The 12,660-nt window shown below is 42.6% G+C and overlaps 1 protein-coding gene across 5 annotated transcripts in view; it reads left to right on the top strand.

Moving 5' to 3' along the window:
• ANKMY1 (ankyrin repeat and MYND domain containing 1) overlaps nt 1-12,660 on the top strand; it is a 154,273-nt gene that overhangs the window by 80,233 nt on the left and 61,380 nt on the right. For 4 of the 5 annotated variants that reach the window (XM_029079417.2, XM_029079172.2, XM_029079477.2 and 1 more), the window contains 3 exons: nt 1,742-1,873; nt 4,255-4,368; nt 8,914-9,079. In XM_029079417.2, coding sequence (XP_028935250.1) covers nt 1,742-1,873; nt 4,255-4,368; nt 8,914-9,079 — 412 coding nt within the window. The remainder of the gene's footprint in view (nt 1-1,741; nt 1,874-4,254; nt 4,369-8,913; nt 9,080-12,660) is intronic. The other variant, XM_029079303.2, reaches the window with a different exon arrangement.

The raw sequence follows: 12,660 nt of genomic DNA, 5'->3' as shown, positions 1-12,660 counted from the left end.
TTTAGTGATGTTGTAAAGGCTGAACTGACAAGATTTAGTGATATATTGAATATGTGGGCTAAATAAGAGAGAGGAGTCAAGGATAACGCCAAGGTTACCAGCTTGGGAGACAGGAAGGATGGTGGTGCTGTGTACAGTGATGGGAAAGACAAGGGGAGGACAGGGTTTGGGTGGGAAGATAAGGAGTTCTGTTTCGGACATGTTAAGTTTGAGGTGGTAGCAGCACATCCAAGTAGAGGACAATATAATAGAGTTGGTAGACATGGTCCCTACCCAAAAAGAGCTTACAGTCTGTTGGTGGTTACACATACTCTTCCCTTTTAATCACTGGTGTGAAAGCACTGCTCACCCAAAGGTCAAGGAATCAGAAAAGATGCACTGCTGTATTTTCCTGGCCTTAGTGTACAAGTGTTTAGGTTCTCTCTAAAAAACCCTCATGCTCATGGATTCAATCAGCAGTGTCATCTTCAAACCTAAGGACGAGTCAACCAGTATTTACATTATGTGAAAGTATTTCTCCTTAGTTTACATTATGTGAAAGTATTTCTCCTTAGTTCCTTTCAATGTTTCCACCTTACTATTAGCCAGAGGACAGTAGCCAAGTGGAATAGAGGTGAGAAATAGGAGACATGTAGGTGCCAAGTTGGGAGAATATAGCAGAAATAATTTGGGGATTGCAGTAAAGATGTTGAGAGACCAAAAAAAAATTTTTTTAAAAGGGTGGAAATAGAATTTTGGGGAAAAGTAGAATCCCAAAGAAGAAAAATGGCAAAAAGAAAAGGGCAAGGAAAATGGACAAAACAAGAAGACTCAAAGGGAGACAAAGAAATTAAAATTGGATTAGATTAGGGAAGAAATAAAATATTTGGCTCTGTAATGGAGGAAAAAATAGTCTATATCATGCTGAGAAAAACTGATGTGTGCATCATTTTTACAGAGTAAGGATGTGTTGAAAATTTGGGGGAAGAGCTGGAGAGGGTGAAGCCCCTGGATGGCTGTGGTCCAATTCTAATTCTCACCTGAGAAACAGTGTGGCTTAGAGGATAAAGCATGGGCCTGGGAGTCAGAAGGTCATGGGTTCTAATTATGGTTCCACCACTTGTCTGCTATATGACCTTGGGCAAATCACTTCACTTCTCTGTACCTCATCTGTAAAGTGGGGATTGAAGACTGTGAGCACCTCTTGGATCAGGGACTGTGTCCAAACCAATTTCCTTGTATTCACCCCAATGCCTAGTATAGCTCCTGGCACACAATAAGTGCTTGACAAATGCCACAATTATTTTTATTACCTGGGACCGTTTTCCCAGCCTTTAGTAGAGTGCCCTGCACACAGTAAGCACCGAATAAATATTACTAAGACTACTACCACTTCTGGGGGAAAATGAGCACAGAACTGAGAACTAGATTGGAGGGAAAAATACATGTTTGAGTAATACTGGTTTGCTCTGTGTTAGCACTATAGCACATTGAATAAGTCCCTTTCCAAAATACTTTAGAAAAATCAAAATACAATTGTTTGAACAGGTACATTGGTATGTTTTACTAAGGAATGATGAAAAAATATTAACAGAAAGTTCAGATATTGTTCTTTAAAAATGTATTTAAATTGTTTTAAATATTCTGACTGGATTCAACTACAATGGCAGTTTTGATTGTTACTTTTATCTAGGTTGTTACATTCATCTAATTTTTAGACATTTGTCTAATTGTCATCTCCGGCTATCTCTGATGTTTGTAGGCTGTAACAGAATTGTTACTAAATGGCGCAGATCCAAATCTCTCTTTAACGAAAGGTGTGGGAAGCGCTCTCTGTGCAGTTTCCAGTTTAACATATGAGAGGAAGCGCTCTATAGTTGGGAAATTTGCTTTGGTAAGCTGTTTACATGGTTTGGGCTTATGGGTTTGATTTATGGACTGGAAATTCATTTTGGGGCTGTTGGCATTTCTTATGGTCATTACAGCGATTCTTCATTTTTAACCATTCTGAGTTCTGGGATGTTGTGGTCTGTATTAGCTCCTTATGCTTCTATGATAAAGTTGTGGGGAAACATGAATTTATCTTTTCCTTTTATTTTTATGCTCCTTTTAAAAAATAGGGAACAGAGAAACCCTAACACCATACATTTAAAAAATCATATTGACTTTCCCTCTCAAGAATGCCCATTGTGGGTAGGGATTGTCCCTATTGCTGAATTGTATTTTCCAAGCGCTTAGTACTGTGCTCTGCTCAATAAATGTGATTGAATGAATGAATGGATTGTTATGCCAGCCAAAAGACTCCCCTTTCTCAGACCCTAGAATTTCAAATTTTCATTCACAAATAGATGATTTCATGTTCAATTCTGCCGCTGTTGATTGATTAACCTTTTTTGAACATCAACAAATGATGGTTGGATTTACTGCTGCCCATTACACTTGTACTCAAAACAGAATAAAAGTTATTGCCTTGTTTCACTTGCTCAGTTGTGTCACTTAAAAATGTGGACCCAAGCCACATTAGGTGACTTTTTCAAATATTTGATGAGTATTTCTTTATATCCCATTTTTCTATTTCTATGCCTTCGTCTTTCCTTAAAGTTGTTTGTAGCTGAAAAATGGGCCTTAACTATTTCTTAGCTTCCACTGACTTTAAATTTTTTTTATATCATAATTTTACTTGGGTTGTCAGAAGTCATTCTTTTGTATGATGTAAAAGATGAAATAAAATTTTGAGTCTTTCATGACTAAGCTCAAGAAACTTCCAGTCTTGGGGAGAGAGACGTTAATAATGGGAAGAAGGAAACCATTGTCTTCAGTGGTATTTATTGAGCACTTATTATGTACTAAGCAACTGGGAGAGTACAATACAACATAGTTGGTGGATACATTCCCTGCCTAGATCATTCCCTATCTAGAAGGGAGACAGACATTAATATAAATGAATAATTTATAATCTAGAATTTAAAGATGTGTACCTAAATGGGGACATGGCCATGAGTTAATGCTTAAGTAATAGGATATCCAAGAATATTGTGGGAGGTTGTGTATACTTTATTACTTAGGAAAGGTGGAAGTGCTGAGATGGCAGTGGAGAGTTGGGTGGAAGTTAAATGCTATTTAAGGAAGGAATCTTGGAGGAGATGTAATTTCAGAAGGGTTTTGAGGATGGGGCAACTATGAAGCGAGAAGGAATCCCAGGTTGGGGGGCTAGAGAGTGCATGGACAAGAGAAACAGTGTGTCCAGTGGAAAAAGCATAGACTGAGAACCAGAGGACCTGAGTTTTAATACCAGCTCTGCCACTTACATGCTGTACAACCTTGAGCAAGTCATTTAATTTCTCTGTGCTTCAGTTACCTCAACTAGAAAATGAGGGTTCAATACTTGTTCTCCCTCCTATTTGACTGTGTGCCCCAAGTGGAACAGGGGCTATCTGGCCTGATTAACTTATAACTACCCCAACACTTAGAACGGTGCTTGACACATAGTAAACTCTTAACAAGAACCGGTTAGTAGGTTAGTTTGAGGGGAATAAAGTGTGTGAGCTGGGGAGTAGTGAGAGAAGAGAGTGGAGAGTAGGAAAGAAAGATCTGATGGAGTGCTTAAGGTCAAGTAAAGGTAAAGGGGGAGGGGCCTAGTCTGGGAAAGCATCTTGGAGGAGATGTGCCTTCAATAAGGCTTTGAAGTGGGGGATAGTAATTGTTGGATTTGAGAAGGGAGGGCGTTCCAGGACAGAGGCAGAATGTGGGCTAGAAGTTGGTGGTGAGACAGGGGAGATTGAGGCACAGTGAGAAGGCTAGCACTAAGAGGAGTGAAGTGTGTGGGCTGGTAGGAGGGGCAAGGTGATAGAGTTCTTTAAAGCCAATAGTGAGGAGTTTTTGTTTGCTATGGAGGTGGATGGGAAGACACTGGAGTTTTTTGAGGAGGGGGGTGACATCTGCATCTGACTCCCAGGCCCATGCTCTATCCACTAAGCCACACTACTTCACATGAAGCTTCACATTTTGACAAACAGGATTGCAAATTCTGGGTTCAATTAATTTATTACAGTTTTATTTACTTTTTGGGGAACACCTCATTCAAGATATGTTCTTATGCCTCATAATTTCTAATGTGACTTGACTGTATAATAAAGTTTTATAACTTTTCTTTAGTAACCTGAAGGGTTAATGGTTTTTAATTAGTAGCAATGCTATTTATAAAGTTCTTAGTATAGTGCCATGGTAATTTAAGATAAATGTTACTTTATTTCATGAAGATCCATTTCTTTGCAGATCGACAAACTAATTCACTTTGGTGCTGATATCCTGAATCCAATTACATTTGGCGAAGAAAAGAAAACAGTTGTGGGAACTGCAGTTGACTATGCATTCTACAGATTCTTTCAGGTATCTCTCCAGGAAGCTTAATGTTCAGTAAAAGAAATCTCATGATGGAACAGGCCCCTCTGTCAGTCAGTCAGTGATATTTATTGAGTGCTTACTGTGTGCAGAGCACTGTACTTAGCACTTGGGAGAGTACAATCTTTATTAATTTAAACTTTATTGGACTTCATTTTCTCATCTGTGTTCTAAGAGTGGTATGCCACTTCTCAGGAACCTGGTCAAATACCATAATATGTACTCTTTCTCTCTTCCACCTGATTTTCTCGTGGTCAGGAATGCCAGTATACAAAGCAGAGAGTGGTCCTGCAGCCTGGCACACTGGCTTTAGCCCACCGCATGGATACAGACCCAGGCATGTCCAGGATTTGCCCTATCAATTTCTGGGTTGTGTTTCACCACTCTGGTCTGAACCCACCATTCTAAACCTTCTGTCCTTCTCTGTCATCCTCCACCCAGTAGCAAGAGCAGATATCAATCAGTCCATCAATCAGTGGTATTTATTGATGGTGGTATTTGTTAAGCATTTACTATGTGTGAAGCACTGTACTAAGCATTGTGGGGTTACAAGATGATCAGGTTTTCCCATGTGGGGCCCACAGTCTCAATCCCCATTTTACAGATGTAGTAACTGAGGCTCATAGAAGTTAAGTGATTTGCCCCAAGTCACATAGCTGATAAGTGACAGAGCCGGGATTGGAACTCATGACCTCTGACTCCCAAGCCCGTGCTCTTTCCAGTGAGCCACACTGCTTCTCTAATTTATTGAGTGCTTCATTCATTCAACTGTACTTACTGAGCGCTTACTGTGTGCAAAGCACTGTACTAAGCACGTAGGAGAGTACAGTACAACAGCAGACACATTTCCTGCTCACAGTGAGCTCACAGTCTAGAGGGGGAGACAGACATTTTCTTATCTTATGCTGTCGAGTCATCTCTGACCCATAGTGATGTCAGGACACATCTCTCTAAGAATGCCCCCCTTCCATATGCAATCATTCTGTGTGTATCCATAGAGTTGCCTTGGTAAAAATACAGAAGTCATTTACCATTGCCTCCTTCCATGAGGTAAGAGTGATTCTTCACCTTCGACTCACTTCCATGCCACTGCTACCCAGCACAGGGGAGTTTTGACTTGCAGCAGATTGCCCTCCACTCGCTAACCACTGCCCAAGCTAGAACTGGAATAGGTATGCCTCTGCTTGACTCTCCTTCCCATAGTCGAGACTAGTAGAGTACTGGAAACTCTCCAGGTGCAACTCTGAGAGGGGAAACAGACATTAATATAAATAAATAAATAAATTACAGGTATATGTGCTGTGGGATGGGTGGGAGGATAAATGAAGGGATCGAGGCAGGGCAACACAGAAGAGAGTGGAAGAAGAGGTGGGGAGGGCTTAGTCAGTGAAGGCCTTTTGGAGGAGATGTGCCTTCAATAAGGATTTGAAGTGGGGGAGAACAGTTATCTCTCTGATATGAGGAGGGAGGGCATTCCAGTCCAGAGGTAGGAGGTGGGCGAGAGGTCGGTGGTGAGATAGATGAAGTCAAAGTACAGTGAGAAGGTTAACATTAGAGGAATGAAGAGTTCAGAATGGGTTGTAGTAGGAGAGTAACGAGGTGAGGTAGGAAGGGGCAAGGTGATTGAGTGCTTTAAAACCAATGGTGAGAAGTTTTTGTTTAATGCAGAGTTGGATGAACAACCACCTAAGTTTCTTGAGGAGTGGGAAAACAGGGTCTGAACATATTTGGAGGAAAATGATCCAGGCAGCAGAGTAGAGTATGGACCAGAGTGGGGAGAGACAGGAGGCAGGAAGGTCAGCAAGAAAGCTGATAGAATAATCAAGACAGGATAGGGTAAGTGTTTACATTAATGTGGTAGCTGTTTAGGGGTGGATTTTGGCAATGTTGTGAAGATAGAACTGACAGGATTTAATAATGTCTTTAATGTGTAGGTTGAGTGAGAAAGAGAGGAGTCAAGGATAATGTCAGGATTATGGGCTTGTTCATTCATTCATTCAATAGTATTTATTGAGAGCTTACCATGTGCGGAGCACTGTACTGAGCACTTGGAATGTACAATTTGGCAACAGAAAGAGACAATCCCTGCAAATAATGGGCTCACAGTCTAAAGTGGGGAGACAGACAGCAAAGCAAAACAGAACAAAACAAAACATCATCAAGATAAATAGAATCATGGAGATATACACCTCATTAACAAAATAAATGGCTAATAAATGATATACACAAATATGCACAGTGCTGAGGAGAGGGGAAGGGAGAAGAGCAGAGGGTGGGAGAGGGAAGAATGGGGAGGGGAGGAGGAGCAGAGGGAAAGGGGGGACTCAGTCTGGGAAAGCTTCCTGGAGGAGGTGAGCTCTCAGTAGGACTTTGAAGAGGGGAAGAGAGTTAGTTTGGCGGATGCGAGGAGGGAGGGCATTCCAGGACAGTGGTAGGATGTGGGCCAGGGGTCGAGGGCAGGACAAGCACAAACGGGACCGTGAGGAGGTGAGCAGCAGAAGAGTGGAGTGTATGGGGTGGGCAGTAGAAAGAGAAAAGGGAGGTGAGGTAGGAGGGGACAAGGTGACGGAGAGCTTTGAAGCCAAGAGTGAGGCGTTTTTGTTTCGTGCTGAGGTTGATAGGCAACCAATGGAAGTTTTTGAGGAGGGGAGTGACATGCCCAGAGTGTTTCTGTAGGATGACGATCCATGCAGAGGAATGAAGAATAGACTGGAGTGGGGAGAAACAGGAGGAAGGGAGATCAGAGAAGAGGCTAATACAATAATCCAGTGGGGATAATATGAGAGCTTGTAACTGCATGGTAGCAGTTTGGGTGGAGAGGAAAGGGCGGATCTTGGCGATATTGTGAAGGTGAGATGGGCAGATTTTGGTGATGGGTTCGATGTGTGGGGTGAATGAGAGAGCAGAGTGAAGGATGATACCAAGGTTGTGGGCCTGTGAGACGGCCTTGTGAAACAGGAAAGATGGTGGGGCCATCTACAGTGATGGGAAAGTCAGTAGGAGGACAGTTTGGGTGGGGAGATAAGAAGTTCAGTTTTAGCCATATTAAGTTTGAGGTGATGAGAAGACATTTATGCAGAGATGTCATGAAGCTAGGAAGAAATGAGAGACTGCATAGAGGGAGAGAGACCAGAGCTGGAGATGTACATTTGGGTGTCATCAGCACTGAGATAGTAGTTGAAGAGTGTGAGCGAATGAGTTATCCAAGGGAGTGGGTGTAGATGGAGACCCAGAACTGAACCTTGAGGGACACCCACAGTTAGAGGGAGGGAGGCAGAGGAGGAGCCCATGAAAAAGACTAAGAATGAGTGGTCAGAGAGATAGGAGGAGAACCAGGAGAGAACAGTGTCAGTGAAGCCAAGGTTCGTTAATGTTTCATTCAATAGTATTTATTGAGCGCTTACTATGTGCAGACCACTGTACTAAGCACTTGGAATGTACAAATCGGTAACAGATACAGTCCCTGCCCTTTGATGGGCTTAAAGTCTAATCGGGGGAGACAGACAGACAACAACAATGGCAATAAATAGAATCGAGGGGAAGAGCATCTCATTAAAACAATAGCAAATAAATAGAATCAGGGTGATGTACATCTCATTAACAAAATAAATAAGGTAATGAAGATATATACAGTTGAGTGGACCAGTACAGTGCTGAGGGGATAGGACGGGAGAGGGGGAGGAGAAGAGGTAAATGGAGAAGAGGGTTTAGCTGCGGAGAGGTGAAGGGGGAGGTAGAGGGAGCAGAGGGAAAAGGGGGGCTCAGTCTGGGAAGGCCTCTTGGAGGAGGTGAGCTTTAAGTAGGGTTTTGAAGAGGGGAAGAGAATTACTTTGGCGGAGGTGAGGAGGGAGGACGTTCCAGGACCGCGGGAAGACGTGGCCCAGGGGTCGATGGTGGGAAAGGCGAGAATGGGGGACGGTGAGGAGGTGGGCGGCAGAGGAGCCGAGGGTGCGGAGTGGGCAGTAGAAAGAGAGAAGGGAGGAGAGGTAGGAAGGGGCAAGGTGATGGAGAGCCTTGAAGCCTAGAGTGAGAAGTTTTTGTTTTGTTTCCAGGAGAAGGGGGTGGTTGACATTGTCAAAGATACCTGAGAAATCACGGAGGATTAGGATGGAGTAGAAGCCATTGGATTTGGCAAGAAGGAGATCATTGATGACTTTTGAGAGGGTGGTTTCTGTGGAATGAAGGGGATGGAAGCCAGACTGGAGGAGAATATCACTGCAGTCAGAGCACTGTACTAAGTGCTTGGGAAAATACAATATAATAGAGTTGGTAGATGCCCCTCCTGCCCCCAATGAGCTTACAGTCTAGAAGATTTAATGAAGATATGATGCATGTGTGGTTGCCACAGCTGATTCAACCATATACCCACCTACTTCGTGTGCATGATCTATCTGATTTTCATGGTAACAGAATAGTGTAACTCATGCTAGGTCTAGAAAGTATAGATGTTTACAAAAGTGGACAATCTTCCTTTTCCTTTTTTTTAAAAAGAATCTCGATATGTGATTATGTTGTCATGCTTATGTGCTGCAGGATAAAAGGATTGCACAAACCCCTTATCACTCCTTGTCAGTAGTGGAGCGGGAGACGTTTGTGGCTCGCAGGAAGTTATTAGAGTACATAGGTGCCTGTGTCCCCAAAGCTGTCACCTTGAAGGAGAAAGAGTGGGATCAGCACTTGCTACAAAAGTCCAAAAAAAGTAAGTAAATTATTGATAGATTGATCCACGAGAAATTATATGTGAGGATTCTTTGTCTTGAGAGTGAGAGGATCTTAATTCAGTTGCAGACATGGATATTGATATGTGGTATTTTATGGTATTTTAGTAATGTGCTTTTAATTCCAAATGGTAGAAAGAGATGTGAATAGATTTAGATGGGTTTATGGTGAGGGTGAAGGAATTTTGAGTTACACTTTTGCCCCTCTTCTGGCATGTTAGATGACAAGTGATAACCAGACTGTGCTTCCACCTCTAGAAACTGGAGTAGAGATTCTTGATTGAAAAGGCTTAAAGATCTTTGGAAGCCTTTTAAAAAATCTGATGACCATGTAATTACTACGCACTCTTCATTCATTCCGTGCTTACTGTGTCCAGAGCATTGTATTAAGTGCTTGGAAAGTACAATTCGGCAACATATTGAGAAAATCTCTACCCAACAACGGGCTCACACTCTAGAAGACTTCATTCATTGAATAGGATTTATAAAACACTGTACTAAGCACTTGGGAGGGTACAATATAATAGTAATCAGACACATTCCCTGTCCACGATGAGTTTAGACATCCTTAACTCCCTTTCCTACCCACCATCCGCAAAGATGCTTATTCTTTTTTTCCTCAGTTTTTCATTTGCTAAATTTAGTCAGAATTCCTAGTCTGTTCTCACAGTAAGTAAAGTTTGTTTAATTTCCTCACCTTCATGCTTTTGCTAAGAGTTTTCAATGTAACTTGAACAATGTTTTCAAGACTTAATATTTGACTCTTTCAATTGTGATAGTTTTTGTAACAGATTTCCAATGATAGGTTCCAACTTTAGCCATAAGGGAGGGCAGAGCTTCCTGGATTAGTTTATGGATTTTAAAAGCATTTTGAGAGCCACCATCACTCGTAAGCTCCTAAAAAAACAGTAGCTAGACACCTCTGTGTATCACAGCTCATTGAAAGGGCATAACTCAACTTCTGGGTCTGTTTCAGGATGACTCAGTTCTATGTGAGAACTAGTAAACTAAGGAATTATCAACTTGGTCGTCTAATTTAAGATGAGTTGCTTCCTTAGAGTTGCATTCCACTAGAGCTATAATATAGAGTCCAACCCTGACAAATCCTGGAGCAAAGTCTTATTATCATTAATGTTGTTATGATTATTAATTTGATAAGCACTTACTATGTGTCAAGCACCATTCTAAGAGCTGGGTAAGTACAAGTAAATCAGGTTGGACACAGTCCCTCTCCCATATGGGGCTCAAAGTCTAAGTAGGAGGGAGAACAGGCATTGTCCCTCCATTTTACAAATGAGGAAACTGAGGCAAAGAGAAGTTAAGTTACTTGCCCAAGGTCACATAGCAAGCAAATGACAGAGCTGGGATTAGAGTCCAGGTCCTCTGACTCCCAGGCATGCTCTCTTTCTACTAGGCCAGGCTGCTTCCCAATGAGCAGGAATATTTTAGCCAAATGCCACAGAGACAATTAAGATAAATGTGCCTGGTGTTTATGCCCATTCTTATCATTTAGAAGTTGGGCATCATCTGTGAATAGCAGCATTCTCCACAAGGAGGTTAGTGGAATGACATTAAAATCTATGTAAAACATTACAATTAATATTTAACAAGCGGATGACATTTTCATAACATAAATTCCAGCATTCAGCTTTCTGTTTGTTAAACAGAAATTGACTCCCAGGTGAAAAAACCCATTCCAAATGAAACAGATGTTGTACCTTGGAAGCCAAAATCAGTGAAAGAAGAAAAATAGAGTGAAAGAATTAGAATTATAGTATCATAGAAAAGACTCCAGAGGCAAAACACCTAACCAAGTTCTGTTCTAACAAAAAATTCATTTAATACTAGGACTGGGAAATTTATTGCCTTTTGGGTTATCTGGTCATATGTGTCAATTTTTTTTGTCCTGTGGACAATCCCTTGTTTTTTATGTGTAGCCAGGATGGGATATAATCCAACCACATCTTTTTAAGTAAAAAATATCCCTCATCACTGGCTTCTAGTTTCTGCATTTCTGACTGTTTCTTATTTCCAGCCATTCTCTTATTTGCTTTCATACCTCTTTCTCTCATTATCTTCTGTGGGGATTGATTAGAGCTCTTTGCCCATCCTTGAAAGGGGAAAGGAGAGAACATTCTTCTTCAAGGATTGATTGTGAAGTGAGTTCTGAGACAAACTAAAAACATATTAAGAAAATCGAACTGGGAAAACTATTTTCCTGAAGATGAAAGAACACACAGAACTGGGATTCTTTCATTTTGTTCCCCACCAACACTGGTCTCTTAGGAGAATCTCTTGGGGCACACTACTTTTTTTCTTTTTGATGTATCAGTTCTCTCCCATTCTTATTTCATGTCAATTATTTTATTCTTAATTCTCTTCCCCCTCTAGACCGTAAGCTCCTTGTCCCTCTTCTGTTCTCCATTTACACTCACTCCCTCGGTGAACTCATTCGCTCTCATGGCTTTGACTTCCATCTCTACGCAGATGACACGCAGATCTACATCTCCGCCCCTGTCCTCTCCCCCTCCCTTCAGGCTCGCATCTCCTCCTGCCTCCAGGATGTCTCCACCTGGATGTCGGCCACCGTGGATGGCACGACCATCCTTCCTGTCTCTCAGGCCCGCAATCTCGGTGTCATCCTTGACTCGTCTCTCTCGTTCACGCCACACATCCTATCCGTTACCAAGACCTGCTGGTCTCACCTTTACAATATCGCCAAGATCCGCCCTTTCCTCTCCATCCAAACGGCTACCTTACTGCTACAGGCTCTCGTTATATCCCGGCTAGACTACTGTGTCAGCCTTCTCTCTGACCTCCCTTCCTCCTCTCTCTCCCCGCTCCAGTCTATTCTTCACTCCGCTGCCCGGCTCATCTTCCTGCAGAAACGATCTGGGTATGTCACTCCCCTTCTTAAACAACTCCAGTGGTTGCCTATCAACCTCCGCTCCAAACAAAAACTCCTCACTCTAGGCTTCGAGGCTCTACATCACCTTGCCCTTCCTACCTCTCCTCCCTTCTCTCTTTCTACCGCCCACCCCGCACGCTCCACTCCTCTGCTGCCCACCTCCTCACCGTCCCTTGGTCTCTCCTATCCTGCCGTCGACCCCTGGGCCACGTCCTCCCGTGGTCCTGGAACGCCCTCCCTCCTCACCTCTGCCAAAATGATTCTCTTCCCCTCTTCAAAACCCTACTTAAAACTCACCTCCTCCAAGAGGCCTTCCCAGACTGAGCTCCTCTTCTCCCTCTACTCCCTCTACCACCCCCCCTTCACCTCTCCGCAGCTTAACCCTCTTTTCCCCCTTTCCCTCTGCTCCTCCCCCTCTCCCTTCCCATCCCCTCAGCACTGTACTCGTCTGCTCAACTGTATATATTTCCATTACTCTATTTATTTTGTTAATGAAATGTACATCGCCTTGATTCTATTTAGTTGCCATTGTTTTTACGAGACGTTCTTCCCTTTGACTCTATTTATTGCCATCGTTCTTGTCTGTCCATCTCCCCCGATTAGACTGTAAGCCCGTCAAACGGCAGGGACTGTCTCTATCTGTTGCCGACTTGT

This window comes from Ornithorhynchus anatinus, chromosome 1 (genome assembly GCF_004115215.2).
Source record: "Ornithorhynchus anatinus isolate Pmale09 chromosome 1, mOrnAna1.pri.v4, whole genome shotgun sequence".
In the NCBI taxonomy this organism is placed as follows: domain Eukaryota; kingdom Metazoa; phylum Chordata; class Mammalia; order Monotremata; family Ornithorhynchidae; genus Ornithorhynchus; species Ornithorhynchus anatinus.
The sequence above is the reverse complement of the archived record's forward strand: the minus strand, read 5'-3'. Positions and strand labels throughout refer to the sequence as shown.